We start from the raw sequence: 20,473 nt of genomic DNA on the forward strand, positions 1-20,473 counted from the left end.
GATTGAAAAGCCTTCAGTCTTTTTTGCAAAGAAATAACTTAAAATCTTAAAATGCCATTTTCCAATCAATAAATGATTCATGAACAGCTAAAAGTGATAATCCCCAAAATGGAACTTGACATCAATTTATCATCAGAAAAAGTATAATAAAATGTGAAGAGAAATGGTTGAGAGTTTGAATCAAATGTGTATGATCCAAGGTTTAGAAAAACAGGTGGTCCCCAAGGCAACTTCCAAGACAACATTTGGAGTAGGACTTGTTAAAATTCTATGCATTTACCATATAATGGACATCTACCCTGTTTAAATGGTCACTCTATCCCTCCCCTTGAATATAAGGACAATGGACATGTTGAAACATCTCTCCTGATTCCAAGGACAATGAACATTTATGGTTAGAAATCATCTTCCCTGTTATGTCCTGAGGTGCTGCACCCATGAGCCGTCATAATCAGAAAGATTCATCAACTCAATCATATCTACTCATTAATGATTCATCAACTCAATCGTTTCTACTCATTTATGATTCATCAACTCAATCATATCTACTCATTTATGATTCATCAACTCAATCATATCTACTCATTAATGATTCATCAACTCAATCATATCTACTCATTTATGATTCATCAACTCAATCATATCTACTCATTTATGATTCATCAACTCAATCATATCTACTAATTAATGATTCATCAACTCAATCATATCTACTCATTAATGATTCATCAACTCAATCATATCTACTCATTAATGATTCATCAACTCAATCATATCTACTGATTTTCATAATCTCACTGAACTATCATCAACCTGTTGTTGAAAGATGAACATCCTTAAACAACTGCCATAATTTTCAATTATTTGGTACCAAAGTAAAAATCACAGTACCTCACAAAGGAACTTTGAAAACATATTTTGGTTTCAATGGTTCCCATAATAGTATAAAGAACAAAGCTGTCAAATTGACAACAAACCAGATTTTCCTGAATGAAAATGAGATTTATAAAACTGGAACCCCAAAACTAAATCAAGTGAAAAACTTGATGTGTCAAAACGACACGGATGGCCTTGTCTCAAAAAGTTGAAAAATCTGCAATTTCAACAACACACGTGGACACTAACATGATGGTAGTCTCACATTTTCAACCATTTTCAAAACTGTAAACCCTTATTTTATTTCGGCAAAAATCGGCAGAGCAGAACTTAACTTAAATGTGACCTGTAACAAATCATGGTTTACTGACATACCAAAAATCAGCCCAATATCTAAAAGTCCATTTAACTATGATTTCAACAATTTTAAAAATTTTAACTATTTATTTTGTCACAGGAAAAAATATATCTAAATTTGAATAGCTTTTGTCAAAATGTTTTAAAATTATTGCATCGACAGTTTGGCAGTCCTATGACCAGCACCCTCAAATTAATAGTTCTGATGCTGCGTTCACAAATATTCTAAATTCAATTCACATTAACTAATAGACCACTTTCGAGTTCATCCGTCACCGGCAAAAACTCGTCAATTATGCACGCCTTTATGATGTCATTTACCAGATAGAGGGGCTCGCCTGTATCCCTGCACCATTTACGTTCATCAAGCGTCTTAGTGATCGTCTTTGTGCAGGATAAACTAGAAATAATGGTTGCTCTGTAGGTACTTACTGACAATTCCCTAATGACAGCAGTGTTGATTGTCAATTTTGAGAATTCAATTTGCATAATAATTCGTACAATATAGAATTATAGTTTTCCAACCACTCGCTCAACATTGGAAGAAAGTGACGACGCCCCTAAACGCACAAATGACGGTGATAAAGACGCGTATAATTGACGAGTTTTTTCCGGTGACGGATGAACTCGAAAGTGGTCTATTGGAATTAGTTTAATTCGTTTTCGAAACCTCTTATGTCCAAACACAAATTCAAATTCTAATTCGAATTGTGATGCCAAATTATCTATGACTTTAATCCATATCTCAAATAAATAATAAATGAAATCTACTAATGCCAGAAAAATTATTCTGCCAAAAAAAAACCTGTACAACAATGTCATATTAAACTGTCACTCCATTTAAAAACAAGAGGCTCTCAAGAGGCCGACTCGCTCACCTTAATTTTTTTGGTTAAATCTCTCATCAATGATTATTTTGGCTTTTCAAATTATTTAAATGTTCTTTGAATCGTCCTATTTTCTTCAAAAGCAAAAAAAATAATCTTTTTCTCCTATGTTCTATTTTAGCCATAGGAGCTATGTTTCTTGACATACAAGGAAATAAAATATAAAATTTATACTAGATACTCTGAAAATCATTTAGCCAAAGTTTGGCTGAAATTGATACAGCAGTTTCAAAGGAGAAGATTTTTTAAAGTAAGTCAACATGATGAACAATTGTGGAAAAAGTCTTTAAAGGGCAATAACTCCTTAAGGGGTCAATTGACAATTTTGGTCATATTAACTTATTTGTAGATTTTACTTTGCTGATCATTTTTACTGTTTACAGTTTATCTTTATCTATAATAATATTCAAGATAATGACCAAAAACTGCAAAATTTCCATAAAATTACCAATTAAGTGGCAGCAACCCAACAATGGGTTGTTTGATTCATCTGAAAATTTCAGGGCTGATAGATCTTGACCTAATGAACATTTCTACCCCATGTCAGATTTGCTCTAAATGCTTTTGTTTTTTATATATAAGCCAAAAACTGTATTTGACCCCTCTGTTCTATTTTTAGCAATGGCAACCATGTTTGTTGATAGATCAAAACTTTGGATACAGTTTATATACTAGATACCCTAAGGAACATGCAGTTAAAGTTTGGAAGTATATGGCCTAGTAGTTTCAGAGAAGAAGATTCTTGAAATAGTTTACGACGACGACAGACGACGGACAACGACGGACGCCAAGTGATGGCATAACCTCACATGGCTATGCCAGGTGAGCTAAAAATAATTAAATTTAAATGGAAAATCTGTATAAACCTTTAATCATTTTATTTCCAAAATATGTGTCTGATATTAACTAAAAGCTTGATTCAGTCCTTCAGAAGAATATGATTGAATCTTTCCATTTTCATCAATATTATAATCCATTGTCTACTTGTTTGATATGCAATAAGTAATCTAAGTAAGAAAGACAGAGTTGTCTCCCATACAGTGTGAAATCATTTTCTCAGTAAATAGCAGTTATCTCCCTTTTACAGTCTGCCTCTTGTATCAACATTTTGAACATTCACACAAAATAACAAAAATGATGAGATATGGTAGGATTGCAAATTAATTAATTAGACAAATATCCACCAGAGTCCAAATGAAATGGATGTTAAAAACTCTCCTTTTTTAAAACAATATAATATGAGTAAATTTGGAAATTTCTTTCTACTCAATGGAAACTTTGATGACAACTGGTTGAAAACAACATCCCAATTAAAAATATTATGTGATATTTTGAGGCAAAATTGAAAAATAACTTGGACTTAAATAATTGTCTCCTTGGCAATCATATCACATCTCTTTTTTTGTAACATATAAATATGTAACCAAGGAACCTTTACATCAAAGTCGTATTCTCTTTAGATAGACATAAATCCTTTTTTTTTTTTTCATTGATGATATTTTTGACTGATATCATTTTTGACAATCCACCAAAACATTAAGTGTGATTTTCAATCAATCAAAATAAGATAAAACAATTCTTTTGACAGCAAATTTAATGAGAAAAAATCTAACTATATTGAATGACAGTTTATCCTGATTCAAATCATTAAAATCAATTAAATCTTTCAACTAAAGTTTAACATATAGAACACAGATTTTCAAAAACTAAGATGATTCAATAGAAAGAGTGTTTAGTAAAGCAAATGCTCTCAAAGTTTTTGTCATGATTGAGCCTTTTGAAACTGACTATACATATGGGTTTTTATCATTGTTGAAGTCTGTAGGAAAGTTATCTTATTAGCATTCATACCCCATCTCCTTATTTTGGATAGAGGTCTTTGAATAATAATGATTTGGTACAATAATTAACGGATCAGGTATATTGAATTTAGGAAAATATTAAAACAGCATTTAATTTTGTATATTAGCAATTTATTTTAGTACTGTTGCCCAAATCTTATGATTCGTTATATTCTGCATAATTTCTGCATAATACCATCTACAAAAAACATTTGACAAATTAATCAGACTGCTACATGTGGCATGTTTCTGTTCTGTTACCTTGGAAATTCACAGAATAATTAATTTGTTTATTTATCTTAATTTTCGTTGTTTATTTGTTTTACATCAGTTTGTTGCTGACAGCACTAGTGTATTGATTCATGAGCAAGCTACAATCAATCATCAATATTACTATCATATAAAAGTACAAGTGTATCTATTATACATAGAAAATCTAAATAAAAAAGTGGTAGTGCTTTAGTCAACTTCTAACGAAAATGCTGAAAAATCGAGAAAAAAACAGCACAGCCAGTTAATAAACAAGCCATTCATTTGCATTTTACCTCCTTGAAAAAAAAATATGTCAGTATATACTTACTCCCTCCCTTTAAGGTAGATTATCAGTATTTGTTTCCCCCGAGATAGAATTATCTTACACTGTACCTAAATTTGCTTTGATTGTTCATGAAAAACAAATTTTTGTGCATGAAAAGAAGTCTTAGAGATAAAATTTTAAAATAAATTGTGAGAAGATTGGTTTTGTATTATGTTTTACAATGTTTTAAGAAAAAAAAAAAAGAAAAAAAAAAAAAAAAAAAAAAAAAAATCCTTTTCTGTCCAGTAAATATTTTTACTAAAAGAGTTATCTCCCCTTAAATGGCTTAGTTGAAAAAAATATTCTAAAACCCAAATGTTTGGTATTTGTTTAAATATTTTGGATAGTGGAATTAAAAAGCAAGTTTTCTTCATACAAATAAATAGTTTAACCAATAGATTTGCAATCTGTCTCTAAATTTGCAGATTTGGGAAAATAACTAGACTGATTTTGTACTGTGATAGTACATTCCAAGATGGAGGTATACCATGAATATACCTAAAAGACCATATTAACTCTGTTGTTCTTCTAATTTATGTTACTGTGAATTCATTATTATTAGTGCAATGCCAATGTTCATGGATTTCATGCACAAAAAAAAAGTTTAAATAATCTGAAAGATTAATTTTATGCACTGGCAAAACCATGAATTTTTAATTTTTCCAGTCCAAAAAAATATTAAAATCCTCGTTACTATCTTTTGAAAGGTCATAAATTTGCCAACAAGGCAACATATGACTTAATGTGACAGACAAATTGGTTATTACTGTAAAGCTAGAACTGACCAATTTATTATAACTGTATAGCCATAAATGACCAACACATAATTCCGTCCCAAGATACATATATAGAGCTTGGCAATAATTCATAACAGCAAAACTATATCTGAATAAACATGACTCCAGGGACTTCATCTACATATCATGCTATATCAGAAATGACAATCCAGATTCATGTTGACACAGAAATGTCTTGGCATTATTCTGGATGCCACTACCAATAAAGGAAACCCAGCAGTCTCGGAGATGAAAATCAATAGAGAAAAACTATTGTTGAGCTTAATGTTGTAACTATATTGATCTTGTATTTAATCTGTCATTATATTGTAAGATACATAATTCACAAATTATTTCTTAACCACAATAAAACTTTATCAGCACTTTTACCCTGTGATGGCTTTTCTATATAACTCCAGCTTTATCAATACTTTGATTTAACAATTCCGTAATTAGATGGGCAAACATTGAACTACTTTCTATTCTTTGATCTTTTGTTATTTTTACCTGGAAGTAATAAAATATTTAACTAAATTTGGACTTTTTATTATGTTTTATTACCACTGTTTCCTCTATAAAATGAAGTTCAAAGTTCATAGAACCTATTTTACAAGGTGTAAATAGATCATGACCTACTGATGGATGAATCAATGATGATTAACCATGGTTCAGGTTAACATTGAGAAATAAACAATATCTTTACTATAAAGATGATAAAACTATTTCATACCTGTTATAATATGACCTGTCTGTACAAAGGGTTTTATTATCTCTAAATGATAGTGTTACAGAAAGATAAAATTAATTTATGTTGACCTAATAATATAAAGATATTTTTTTAATAAAGAGATCAGCATATGATCTTTGACAATAGACACATATTTTAATTGTTTACAAGATATGTGTCAAGCTAATTACCAGGATTTCAGAATCTGTTTAGTTGAGACTAAAAAAGATATGTCATCAGACACCACAAATGACTAACACATAAAAATAAAGACTACACCAGAGGAGGTCTCTGACTTAAACAACAAAAGACTACACCAGAGGAGGTCTCTGACTTAAACAACAAGACTACACCAGAGGAGGTCTCTGACTTAAACAACAAAAGACTACACCAGAGGAGGTCTCTGACTTGAACAACAAAAGACTACACCAGAGGAGGTCTCTGACTTGAACAACAAAAGACTACACCAGAGGAGGTCTCTGACTTAAACAACAAAAGACTACACCAGAGGAGGTCTCTGACTTAAACAACAAAAGACTACACCAGAGGAGGTCTCTGACTTAAACAACAAGACTACACCAGAGGAGGTCTCTGACTTAAACAACAAAAGACTACACCAGAGGAGGTCTCTGACTTAAACAACAAAAGACTACACCAGAGGAGGTCTCTGACTTAAACAACAAAAGACTACACCAGAGGAGGTCTCTGACTTAAACAACAAAAGACTACACCAGAGGAGGTCTCTGACTTAAACAACAAAAGACTACACCAGAGGAGGTCTCTGACTTAAACAACAAAAGACTACACCAGAGGAGGTCTCTGACTTAAACAACAAAAGACTACACCAGAGGAGGTCTCTGACTTAAACAACAAAAGACTACACCAGAGGAGGTCTCTGACTTAAACAACAAAAGACTACACCAGAGGAGGTCTCTGACTTAAACATAAAAATAAAGACTACACCAGAGGAGGTCTCTGACTTAAACATAAAAATAAAGACTACACCAGAGGAGGTTTCTGACTTAAACAACAAAAGACTACACCAGAGGAGGTCTCTGACTTAAACAACAAAAGACTACACCAGAGGAGGTCTCTGACTTAGGAAATCATTAAGTGGCTAGGTATTATAAATTAGCTTTTTCTAGATTTCAATACTACATGTACCCTTTTTTAAATCTCAATAAGTCCGATAACAAATGATGCCAAAAAAATGACTGTACAAAATGAAATAGCCCCCACTGATTGTGGCAGCTGATAGCCACTGGTATGAAACCAATAATGAAATAGACACACTGATTGTGGCAGTTGATAGCCACAGTAATGGAACCAATAATGAAATAGACACACTGATTGTGGCAGCTGATAGCCACTGGTATGAAACCAATAATGAAATAGACACACTGATTGTGGCAGCTGATAGCCACTGGTACGAAACCAATAATGAAATAGAAACACTGATTGTGGCAGCTGATAGCCACTGGTACGAAACCAATAATGAAATAGACACACTGATTGTGGCAGCTGATAGCCACTGGTATGAAACCAATAATGAAATAGACACACTGATTGTGGCAGCTGATAGCCACTGGTGTGAAACCAATAATGAAATAGACACACTGATTGTGGCAGCTGATAGCCACTGGTATGAAACCAATAATGAAATAGACACACTGATTGTGGCAGCTGATAGCCACTGGTATAAAACCAATAATGAAATAGACACACTGATTGTGGCAGCTGATAGCCACTGGTGTGAAACCAATAATGAAATAGACACACTGAATGTGGCAGTTGATAGCCACTGGTATGAAACCAATAATGAAATAGACACACTGAATGTGGCAGTTGATAGCCACTGGTATGAAACCAATAATGAAATAGACACACTGATTCAATACTACAGTTTATGAACATAAATATAGTACAATATCGAATAAGAAGCATGGTATGATTGCCAATGCAACCAAAGACCAAATGATGTAGAAGGTTAACATTATAGGTCACTGTATGGTATTCAACAATGAATGATACAAACGGGACAACAACCGATCAAAGAGCAGATAACAGCCAATGGGTCACAGCATAAAAATCCTGCACTTAGAAGTGGGCCTCAGCCGCCACCTAAATAAAGATGTGTATTAGTTCAGTGAAAATGGACATTATACTAGACTTTAAAATATGAGCTTATATTTCATAGCAAGCTGTAAAAGGCCCTTTAAATAAAAACTCCATTGTTCTGCTGCTAATGGTCAATTTTATTGTGGCAATTAACAACAATTAATATATTACTTATAGCTGTTAATGGAAACAATCATCTATAGTAGCATGAATATAGCCCACACTCTCCTATAGTGGCATGAATATAGTCCACACTCTCCTATAGTGGCATGAATATAGTCCACACTCTCCTATAGTGGCATGAATATAGACCACACTCTCCTATAGTGGCATGAATATAGTCCACACTCTCCTATAGTGGCATGAATAGTCCACACTCTCCTATAGTGACATGAATATAGCCCACACTCTCCTATAGTGGCATGAATATAGTCCACACTCTCCTATAGTGGCATGAATATAGTCCACACTCTCCTATAGTGGCATGAATATAGTCCACACTCTCCTATAGTGGCATGAATATAGCCCACACTCTCCTATAGTGGCATGAATATAGTCCACACTCTCCTATAGTGGCATGAATATAGTCCACACTCTCCTATAGTGGCATGAATATAGTCCACACTCTCCTATAGTGACATGAATATAGCCCACACTCTCCTATAGTGGCATGAATATAGTCCACACTCTCCTATAGTGGCATGAATATAGTCCACACTCTCCTATAGTGGCATGAATATAGACCACACTCTCCTATAGTGGCATGAATATAGTCCACACTCTCCTATAGTGGCATGAATATAGTCCACACTCTCCTATAGTGGCATGAATATAGACCACACTCTCCTATAGTGGCATGAATATAGACCACACTCTCCTATTGTGGCATGAATATAGTCCACACTCTCCTATAGTGGCATGAATATAGTCCACACTCTCCTATAGTGGCATGAATATAGTCCACACTCTGCAGAGTCATTATCTTGGTGCTAATCATTCAGCCTAAAGTAACTATTATAGTGACAACAATCAAACAAAATGCTGCTCTCAAGATATTGGTGTAACAGTAGTACAGCCGAAATTCATTATAATAGTGCCAACAATTAAACAAATCAACCAGTCATTGTATAAATAAAATCACCAATCCATGATGTGTTATTATAGTAATATTAAATATAACTCATTGCAGTAAAATAGCCATCAGCAAATGTTATGGACAGTATTTATAGAGCCACATTTCACTCTAAATTGTAATTGCTGGTGTGGAATTACTTAAAAGCCAAATCTCATTGTAAATTTATTGTGGCAATCAGAATAAAGCTGTTTTTCTGTCAATTGGTATAGTAACTTCTAAAGCACCAGCTTATAGGTAGTGTAACAGTGACTAGGAAACATATTTATAGATCATAAGGTGTTTTGCAAATGTGAGTGATTTTCTCAGCTTCAAATCTTATTGAAGGCTGATAGACCTGAGATGAAATGTAGCAGAGAAAAAGACCATTGATAATCCATTTATCTCTGTTTTCTTCTGCAATATCGCCGACACTGACTTATTTTTATAGTGTCATCATGTTCTCACTATATGCTTTAAGTTGTCGGTTGAGTAGCTTGAGATAGAAAATTATCATACAAAAAATAAAAAGAAAATTTTGAAAAATAGTGATTACATATTCACACCATGCATGGACATGTAATAGTCACTGATCTACGACTTTCACTAAGTCTTAGTATATTAAAACAGTTTATGGGTACATTGTACAGGACAACACCTAGTACAGTCTCTTATAAAAAAAGTTTTTTAAGTACAGAACATAGCTGAGGGGGAGACCTCCCTCTTTGAAGGTTTCAAAGGTTGACAGGTATCAGGGACTACATTAACATCACCAACCTAGTATGATTCATACGTTATCTAACCAAATTTTAAATTATAAACGCTTTATTGCACTCTGCCAGTGAGATACCTATTTAAATTCTAATATCTTATTTAAGATGAGTTTTCTCACGTCTTTTATCTTTTCATTTATTACATGTATATGATGTTATTCACACTACTATGATAAATTGGATGACAGTTTTAAGGTTTTTACTCCCACCGGTTTATTTGTTTGTGATGGTATATAACTTGATACATGATAGACATACTTTATATACATGATAGACGTGCACAATTTGACTATAATCAAAGTTGTCTGTGAGTCTATTACTACAGGCTCTAACAATATAATGGTCATAACAGAAACTATTGAATATGTAGTTACAACTTCTGGAATGAAATATACAATCTGTGGAATCATTTATTTTCTTGGGTACCAATTTTTGTGGATTGAGGAAAACTTGCACTTCCATGGATATTAAATTTTGTGGTTTTGCTAAAGTATGCATACAAGTCTATGGAAAATTTGTAATTAGCAGGACATTTAAATTTGTGGTTCACCTGTACCCACGAAATCCACTAAATTGGTATCCAACGAAAAAATAATGAATCCACAATATCTCAATTGTCAACTGAAGCTGAAGAAAACACCTGAATAGCAGAGTGGGCCCAAGCCCCCCCCCCCCCCCCCCCCCCCCTGTAGAGAAAGAAATTTGGTTGCTTATATAAGAAATCACTGAGGCATGACAAAATCGGGCCCCCTCTTAGGCAGCCAGTGGGCCCCCACTTATGAAAATTTCTGGATCCGCCACTGACTAGGCCATTTATTATTAACCTGAACATGATCTTTTCATCTTTAATTGCAAATGTTTTCATTTCCTTATTATCAAATTGTTCATTAACTCTCTACTGGTATTTTCAATTTTGAATTTATTACAATGCGATTTCTGATTTACTATTATGTCCCAATTGTTGTTATGGATTTTACTGCATTAATCCCCTAAAGAAATATTTCTATAGAACTCTTTTCATGTCTGCATGTTTAAAGTCGTAACTTCCAATTGGGCAATAAATAACAGAATTTAAGGAAGGTTTTCCATTTTGTTTCCTGAAATTAATAAATTTTAATGTAACTTTGTATATATAAAATTACAATTTATAGACAAGAAGAAAGTTCTGTAGGGAGTGTTGCTTCAAGACAAATTGTACTGAATTGGTTTGTCAGGAACAAATTATTATGATTCCTATACTATATAGATCCTCTGTATTAACTCATTTAAATGTTCCAAAGTAAGTGACCTTGGCCTGACCAATGTATATTTTTAACCCCATGGTTTTGCTGTAATAAGTGATTTTTTTCTGGTCACAGTTGAAGACCTATCAACAGCTGTTACTGTAAGATGAAGAACAACAATAAATCATAGGTTTCATTTATTGTTTAGACTTCAAATATAAGATTGAAATATTGGTTCACCTTATATTTGAAATTCATCAATATAATAAATAAGATCTAAATATGTAACATGTATAAATGTATGGAGCTTTTACATGTATTATATTATTTTTCTTCTAAAATAATGTCTAATAATTTAGCTATTTTACTTGATCACTTTACCTTGACATTACTTGAAATCATATGAAATTGAATATTTCATTTTTTTGCTGAAATGATGTATGTGCTAAATTAAGGCACTCTGAGGCGAAATAAGTGCCCTCTACACAAAAGATAATAGGCTAAATATGTGCCTTCTACCTAAAAGATAATTGGCTTAATATGTGCCTTCTACTCAAACGCTCCTTTTAACAAAACAAAATCTTGACAGTGCCTTTTACAAACAGTGACTTCTTCCAGGGTAGGTTTCATTTATTACAAATTATATTAATACAACACTAACTCCTTGAAAAAAATAGCAGAATCAGTGATTTTTGAATATTTATGTAATGTGTTAATACCTTTAATACCTAAATTTAACACTTTGTGGTTTACATATATTATAATTGGTATATTGTGTTTGTGGTTTGGTACATAACTAAGAATGTAAAATTTGAAGAAAAAAATGTTTTATTAAAAAAAAATATCACAAATTTGGAACTAAATCACACAAAAAAGATAATTGTAATAAAGTATCTCACACAAGAATATGCATTTATGAATATATAGGTATCTTATCAACTGACTGTGGATAAAAGGATTAAATCAGATTATAGATCTTGGCTAAATAATCTTATGGTTCGATTTATTCTTGGATTTTTCTTAGGATATTCTGACAGTCTGAAAACATCTCAACCAAACAGAATATGATATACGAAGATGAGCCAGCAAACCAGCAACAAAATAACCTAAAGAGTAGACATCTAGAGGGCAACATATACTCTTCAACTAAAAGACACTGGTTTCTATATAAGAATAGTCTTTGAAAAGAATGAGACACCACAGCCAATGTGTGAAATTAGATGTATTGTTATTTATAAATTGTGTTGTAAATTTCATATTCAATCATTTCAAATAAAAACACTTCATTCTTTGAAAAAAGAAAAATTGATCCTACCTCTTTATGAGCGTGTAACTCGTGTGAAGCTCTACGATGATGATGAGGCGGTGGAGCATCAAGATAGTGGACGTGATAATGATTCACATGTCGAGGTGGATGTGGGTTATCACGAAATTCCACCCGTGAAGGTCTGCGTTGTTGATGCTCCAGGACAAACTGTGCAGAAGTTGAAGTAAAAATATTTGCCATTTTTATTAGGCAATATAACAATCATTTGATTTTATTAAGTGCTTGAAATCTGTATAAATCCAATAAATATAATTTTCCTAAGGCAAAGAGAATGTTTTAATACTGGTCTCTGTGGATATCCATCCCATAATAAGTTACATCATTGCTAATAGCTGTATTTACTCTAATTCACTTATACTCCCCATCAACAGTTAGTTTCCAATGTAGAAAATCGGTGTAAAACATGAATCACATCCTAGTAATTACAACAATTGTTAATTGCTGACCACCTATCCACAGGGATCAATAGATCGGACAGGTTTAAGTGTTGAGAAAAAAATAATCAATCCTGTCACAAGTAACCTTGCATTTAACTGCACAATAAAAGTACTTTTATCAATGAAACAATCTTTGGATAGATTTCCTTAGGTTACTATAGGACCTTACAAATGCATTAAGTCCTGCCACTGACATTACATTCCATTAATTTTAAGCTTGTTTCAGATTATTGAAGTAAAAGACAGTTCTGTAGAATTTATCGGAGACAGAACCTATAATTGACTTGTTATTAGAATGACAATAGGAGTATGCATGGCTAGATGATTGTCATTACCGATTTCTTTCTCATGATCATACATTTAATTTCAACGTTTAGATAAATATCATATTTTCTAGTTCAAATTAACTTTTTTCTAATGCAATAGTTATCTTGACAGGGCAAGCATATATATGTTTTTGGATATTTATAAAAGTGACAGAACTGAATACAATATGTCTTTTTAAAGCATAACAAGAGTTAATGGGAATATCTGGTACAATCTTCGTAAAGGACAAATCTTTTACAGGGAACTAATTAAATTACAACTCAGTTCAACAAATGCATACCTGCCAACTTTTCAAAATGACCATGGGGGTTTTGCGTGCAAGATGGCTGTCATAGTCTTAAAAAACCTTCAAGGGGGCCTGCAAATACATTTAAATGTTGTTTTTTGGCTTCTCCATACTTTAATAAGCCTGAAAGCATTGTAAAATTAATTGTTTAGTCTAAATTGTGGATAAAATTGGTCTTTCAAAATATCAATTTGGGAGCCTCCCTGGGGGAAATCCCCCACAAATAGTGACAGTTGGCAGGTATGCAAATGACACAATCCAAAATCAAAATAATGTTATAAAGAAAACGATATTTCAAAGTTTTAGTTTCTTGTGTACAATTTGGAGTTTAGTATACCGTTCATTATCACTGAACTAGTATATATATATTTGTTTAGGGGCCAGCTGATGGACGCCTCCAGCTGCGTGAATTTTTCACTGCATTGAAGACCTGTTCGTGACCTTCTTCTGTTGTCTGTTCTCTGGTGGGGTTGTTGTCTCTATGACACATTCCCCATTTCCATTCTCAAGTTTAGTTTTATTTAAATGAGGATAAAAAAAATTAAAATTACAATTTATACTGAATCAATTGAAACTAATGAATATTTTCAGAAACAAAGTTTTTCAAGTATACCACCAAAGGGGAAAGTTGAAAACAAGTTTTAGAGTTGAAACATACAGAAAATTCACAAAGTCTTCAATTTGAAAGAACATCAAACTATCAGATGATGACAAGTAGAAACCTAATATCTAGATTTAAACTTCTGTATACTTTAAACTTGAAGTTTGAATACTTTACTTAAAAAAAGTTGAAAGTTTCAAACTTATTTAAAATGGTATTACATCATCCTCGTCATGTAAAAACTTCAATTATTTTATAAAAATTTGTAAAGGTGCATTGCATTCACACCAAATTTACAAAATCCAATCTTTATTTGCTTCACAAGTACGTTGCATTTCATTTGTACAAAAAAAAATACATTTGTGCCATTTTACAGGCCATTGCTATATCGTGAATACAATTTTATTTTAACTATTGCCCCTGGGTAATCAATTTCAGTTCCTACTTATTTCTAATACAAAACTGAAGTCACTTTGGTTTAAAATGATAAAGTATAAAATGGAAATGTGGTGTTCACATTTTTGAAGTAACGAGATGGTCATTTTGGGGACAAATAAGGTTACTATAAACCTAAAAAAACATGAGAAAAAAAACCAATAAGATACAAAGATGAAAGCAAAGAATTGATTGATTGGTATTTAACACCACTTTCAACCTATTTGCTATAAGTGTTAATGGTGGTGGAAGGCCCAGAGAGAACAATGACATTTAGCAGGAAATAAAAATGAGAATGGTTCGAAGAGACACCCTAACCAAAGAGCAGAAAACCCAAATAAAGATTATTAAAGTCAAATGTACCTGTTACATGTATGTTCATGCCTCTATTATGCTTACAGGCTAGCAATACAGTATATTTACTTCTTAGACCATCCAGGTACAAGGCCTCTGGGTAAGCAAAGAATTGAGCAAAAGTAAAGTTTTTCCACTTAGAATTGATTTACAAAAATGGCAAAAAAACATTGCAACTATTTTTTGCTGAAAACAAATTTAGCCCCAAAAAAATATTTTTTTAACTTCATTACATTAATAGTGATAACTTATTTTTTTCATCCATAACTTGATCTGTCTAAATTTGGCAAAGAGTGCTTTCAATAAATTAAAATTCCACTTTCCTATAACAATGACTGATTATCTCCTCTGAACTTATGGCACATTAATATCATATACCACTGACAAATAATGCACATGCAAAATGAAACTGTCACATAAAAGAAAGTTGAATGGCACATCTATTTAGAAATGACTACTTTCAATAGATCAGGTTGTATCATTTTTGTTTTACTCGATACATATAACACCAAAGATTGACAACTCCCATTTAATGGCCCTATCATTTATTGAATAACATCTCTACCTCTCTTTATTTTTCAGAATACATTTTAACTAACTAATATAGTCCTTTAGTTTTAACTTTTGTTCATTTTTAGAAATTTCCAAACATGTTATAAAAAGTTTTAAACATGGATCTTTTAAAATAGAGATTGATGAGCAAAGTCTTAAATTGATATCAAGATATATAATACAAACAACAGTCACGAGAAGAGGGTGGTCTTGGATGATTGATACTTCTATTTAGTTCTTTAAATTATATATACATTTTTGAAACAATAAAAACATGAAAAATGAAAAGATTTTACAAAAGGAATTTGCAGGTATAATTAAAATTTATGTATTGTATTGTGGTTTTTATGATGCAAAGATATTAATTCATACATTATTATTTTTTTTAATATCTTGAAAGTTGTGTGACGTAACAAGAATTTGCTTAATCTGCCAATCTCTGCAGGTACCTGTATACATATTATACATGTATGTCTCTGGTTTTTTTTTTAACTAATAAAATAATGGAAGATTACAACCCTGAATTTCAGATACATTGTAGGAACAGCATGGGAGAAGGGGTCTACCTTTACCTCTACTTAGAAATGTACCACCAGATACATTGTAGGAACAGCATGGGAGAAGGGGTCTACCTTTACCTCTACTTAGAAATGTACCAGATATATTTCATTCAATTTAAGAGAAATAACATTTTGAACAGGATAATTGTGAAAAAAATGTTAATACAAAATTAGTTTTTCCACTGAAAAGAGTCTTTAAAACACTTTATGACAAATAGAAAAACAATATAATAATGATTTTTTACACTTTCTAATCAAAATGTACCAGATATTTCATTCAATTTAAGACAAAAAATGCTTTATAGCTTATTATAAATAGCAAACAACATCTGCAGCTGTGTTGCTAATTAAAACAGCTCGAAATTTTACAACATTCCTGCATTAAAACTCTATCTATGAATACTCAAGAAATACATAGAAGAGTGCTCAGCCTCTATATATTTGCTGATTCTGTATGTAATGTAGAGATCTCTGAGAGAGAGTGAAGTGTATGACAATGTTGTGTAGTGAGTTAATGACTGAATGTGTTAACCATCTGTCAGATAAAGCTCTGTTATAATGGTAATTACCAATGCTATTTACATCATACACTTCTGCCCTTTATATACACACATCCTATTCTCTGCAATTGTAATTTGTTTAGGTTCAGAATTTTCTGTTAGCCTTGCCACTAATCACATCAAGTTTACCATCCTTTCTAAATTATTTAATATTCTCCTAAACTTATTTAAGTTGACTGTAAAAACAATACAGCAGTCGTTTTGTCTCCAAGTTAAAATGATTAATCATACATCATACAATTTCATTTACATTTTCACCAGTCAAGTCTCTTTTATCTGGGATAGATACATGTATGTCCCAGTATTTGTGTAAACTAAAATTCAGACTGAAAAAAATAATAAGGGGGTGGGGGGGTGGGGGTGGATAGGGCATCATCCTCTCTGAAAATTTCAAATATTTCTATTAGCTACATTCTAATTTGTGTAATATTTGACCGATTTATTAAAGTTTACACTTCCTATCTTTGTGAGTGATAGTGACATTTAACGGCCCTCATGTACCTTTGAATGTCATAAATTCTTCTATCAATTCCCTCCAGTATTACATAATATAAAATTTACATGTTTGTCAACACACTGTTACAGATACTGTAATATCTTAGGATACAAAAATAGCTTTTATTTTTTTATTTTTCAAACATTCAATCTGGGATTTGCAATCTTTTGCAAAGTTCTGCAAATTTCAAGAGTGTAAAGAAGGATATGTCTTTGTAAAAGTTTCTAAACTGAAATTTAGCACGTTATTTAAAATAACTAGGAATCTTAGGTTTTCCAAGGACATATTATATAAATCCTTGATTTTTCATATGAAATAAAAGTTATGTGATTTAGATTCAAGGCTGGCTAAATATAACATTACACAACTATAAAGCCTTCCAACCCAATACCTGTATACCTTAAGACTATAAACATGTATTTTATTTTACTGTAATGTACCCAATGGCAAAACATCTATAATGTATTAAATGTAAATTTTACAACAAAATTGTTTATACCTTTCTACATCATTCAACCATAAGAATTCCTTTAACATCTTTAATGACAGTATTTGCCACTGAGGCTATATATATTATTTTTGTGATGTAATGTAACATCTACTCTGAATTTAAAACATCATTTATATTCACTAAATGTTCAATTTTAATTTTTTAAGTGAAGATTTTTTTTTTAACTCAACAAATAATCCAATGTGGGCACTGAAAATAATTAAAATTTAATCAATTCCATTAATTAAAGTGAAAGTCTAGACAGGTAAAAATCAATCACAGGTGTTCCGGAAGTACAGGTAGATGTTTTGTACATAGCATTATTGGAGGGAATTGGTTTAATAAAGGACCGGGTACCAAGTTGTATATAATATGTCACATTATAATTGACAGATCGACAGATAGTTAAAACTCGGAAATAAAAATAAAAACAAACCTCTTCGTCTGATTCTCTAAGATCCGGATTACTGTCACCGGTCGCTTCCTCTGCTGTCGACATTTTCTATAACCAGACAATTCCCAAACTATTTCAATGTTGCAAACTTCTCTTTAGATTTCAAATTTTGGAGGCACAATGCACCCTCCGTAAGATTACACCCCTATTTTCCTCTAGCGTCTGAACTCAACAACTCTATTCAATGGCGGTAGAAAGGCATACACAGAAGAAACCATTCATTACAAACACAGGTGTGACCAGGTAGTACAAAATTTTGGCAATTTTAAGAAAAGGGGACTAACTCTAGTTTATTTTCGTGTATTTACTGAGTTAACGTTAAAGGAGAGCCCATCTCATCATATACCATTTTGTAATAAGTCTTTTTAATGCGGCCAAAAATCAGAAGATAGACAATGCTTTTTGTTCTCTCGACAGAATATTAATCAATCATCAAAACTAGTAATATATAGCATTAGCTGCATTTACTCAGTTTCCAACATCTTATTCTTATGTAATGGGAGGGGGGGTCTGTAATATTCTTTGTAGGGGTTGTCCCTCTAATTCAGTGGCCCGGCATTTTCAATGTTTCATGTATGCGAGGATTTGTGTTGTACTTATATATAAATATTATATAATATATTCTAACAATGTGTAATTTGATTTGATATGTATTCTGTCATTCATTGGATTTTCTTTCTTTCTTTTGTTTGTTAGATTTTTTATGCCTGTGCTAGATCTATATATATAACGAAATATATAATAATATGGATAATAACATTTATATTATCTTATCTTATACAAATTCTTTGTGTTTGTTTTCGTAAATTTGTATTGTTATAAATTATGCTGTTCGTTATCAGCGAGGTTTTGTATGATCACTTGGCTGTAATAGTTTTCTCGTTTCAATAGCTTCACATGTGTCTTGTCCATGCCTTTTATCGACGACTATACGTAAAGGTATGTATTTTTCTCATTGTTGAAGGCCATACAATGGCATATTAATTGCTAACATCCACGTCATTTGGTGATTGGTTGTTGGTTGCTTAACGTCCAGTGGCAAATATTTCATGCATGATTAGGACGAGAGAAATTTTATAGGTAGGTCTTGTAATTGAGGCCGTCCGGGATATGGACGTGGAAATTTTTAATGCTACTGAAAATGAGGGTATATTGGATAGGGACAGACATTTGGTTTTGCAACAGGTCAAATACGTACCCGACCAAAGTGAACATATGCCTATTCCCCAGTCACCTTAAGGCCTTTGGGTATGTCATTTGAACTCTGGTGGAAATTACAAATGGAAAACAATGGAAAACAATTTAATCGACAATTTTTTTTAAAGAAAAACAATTATGTAACACAGTAACAAACGACCCGACCACTGAATTACATCTAGATAGATAAATAGCAACAAATTCAATTAGCAGCAAGACAACAACAAAATATTTGTCAAAAAAGTCCGTATTCTATTACTGTATACTTACAACAAAATTATTTTCATTAACCTTGTGTTTAGTATCGTTTTTGGCGGCATTTTGTCGATAGGGCTATGGTTCGTGATATCTAATAATGAAACAGGTAAATTATATACAATTAAGCTACTGGTGTTGCATGTACCCTCCTCATTCAAGAAATTCATTTGCGGTCTTTTAACCCTGCATAAACAAATTGTGCCGCTGCATTGAAGCATATGAATAGGTAAGTTGCATGTATATTGAATATGCTCATAAATACTTAATACATGTAGCAGCATTGGTAAATATATACTAGTATGCATGCACTATATAAACAAGACCCTAAAGTATTAACAGAGACATGTACACTAGGTGTCTTTAGATCTCCGTCTTTTCATAAAATTTCAAGAAACGAGGAGGTCATTTTTTGGTTGTCCGCACCTCGATTACCGCCGCTCGTAGCGCGAGGATGTAGTAATGGTCTCCATCTGTATACAAGTAAGTAAGTAAGTAAGTAATATGATAGCTTGTCCGTTTTGAGCTATACTTTGTCTTCTTTGGTTTTACTTGATAAAACAACATTAGCACCAGATGCTCATTTCGACAATAAACGTCTTTTCAGTGATTCTCAAGATCAAATATTTGATCATCCAAAACTGATTCAATTCAATTCAATTCAATTCAATTCAATTCAATTCAATTCAATTTTCAATTTTCAATTTTCAATTTTCAATTTTCAATTTTCAATTTTCAATTCAATTCAATTCAAGAGTTGAACAGTTGAATCAACTGTCTCTTTTCAGGGCCGAGACGCACGATCGTATCATCGTATTCAATCGTAAATATGATGGATTAATATGTTTGATTGATTCAATCAATTGTCTCCGCTCG

The 20,473-nt window shown here is 32.2% G+C and overlaps 1 protein-coding gene across 46 annotated transcripts in view; it reads right to left on the reverse strand.

The window, feature by feature from the left end:
- Positions 1-18,407, reverse strand: part of LOC134725749 (ankyrin-2-like) — a 163,041-nt gene extending 144,634 nt beyond the window's left edge. For all 46 annotated transcript variants that reach the window (XM_063589866.1, XM_063589825.1, XM_063589816.1 and 43 more), the window contains exon 1: positions 18,128-18,407. In XM_063589866.1, the coding sequence (XP_063445936.1) occupies positions 18,128-18,190 (63 nt within the window). In that variant the 5' untranslated portion in view covers positions 18,191-18,407. The remainder of the gene's footprint in view (positions 1-18,127) is intronic.
- Between the last annotated feature and the right edge of the window lie 2,066 nt (positions 18,408-20,473).

This window comes from Mytilus trossulus, chromosome 7 (assembly GCF_036588685.1).
Source record: "Mytilus trossulus isolate FHL-02 chromosome 7, PNRI_Mtr1.1.1.hap1, whole genome shotgun sequence".
NCBI classification, from domain to species: Eukaryota; Metazoa; Mollusca; class Bivalvia; order Mytilida; family Mytilidae; genus Mytilus; species Mytilus trossulus.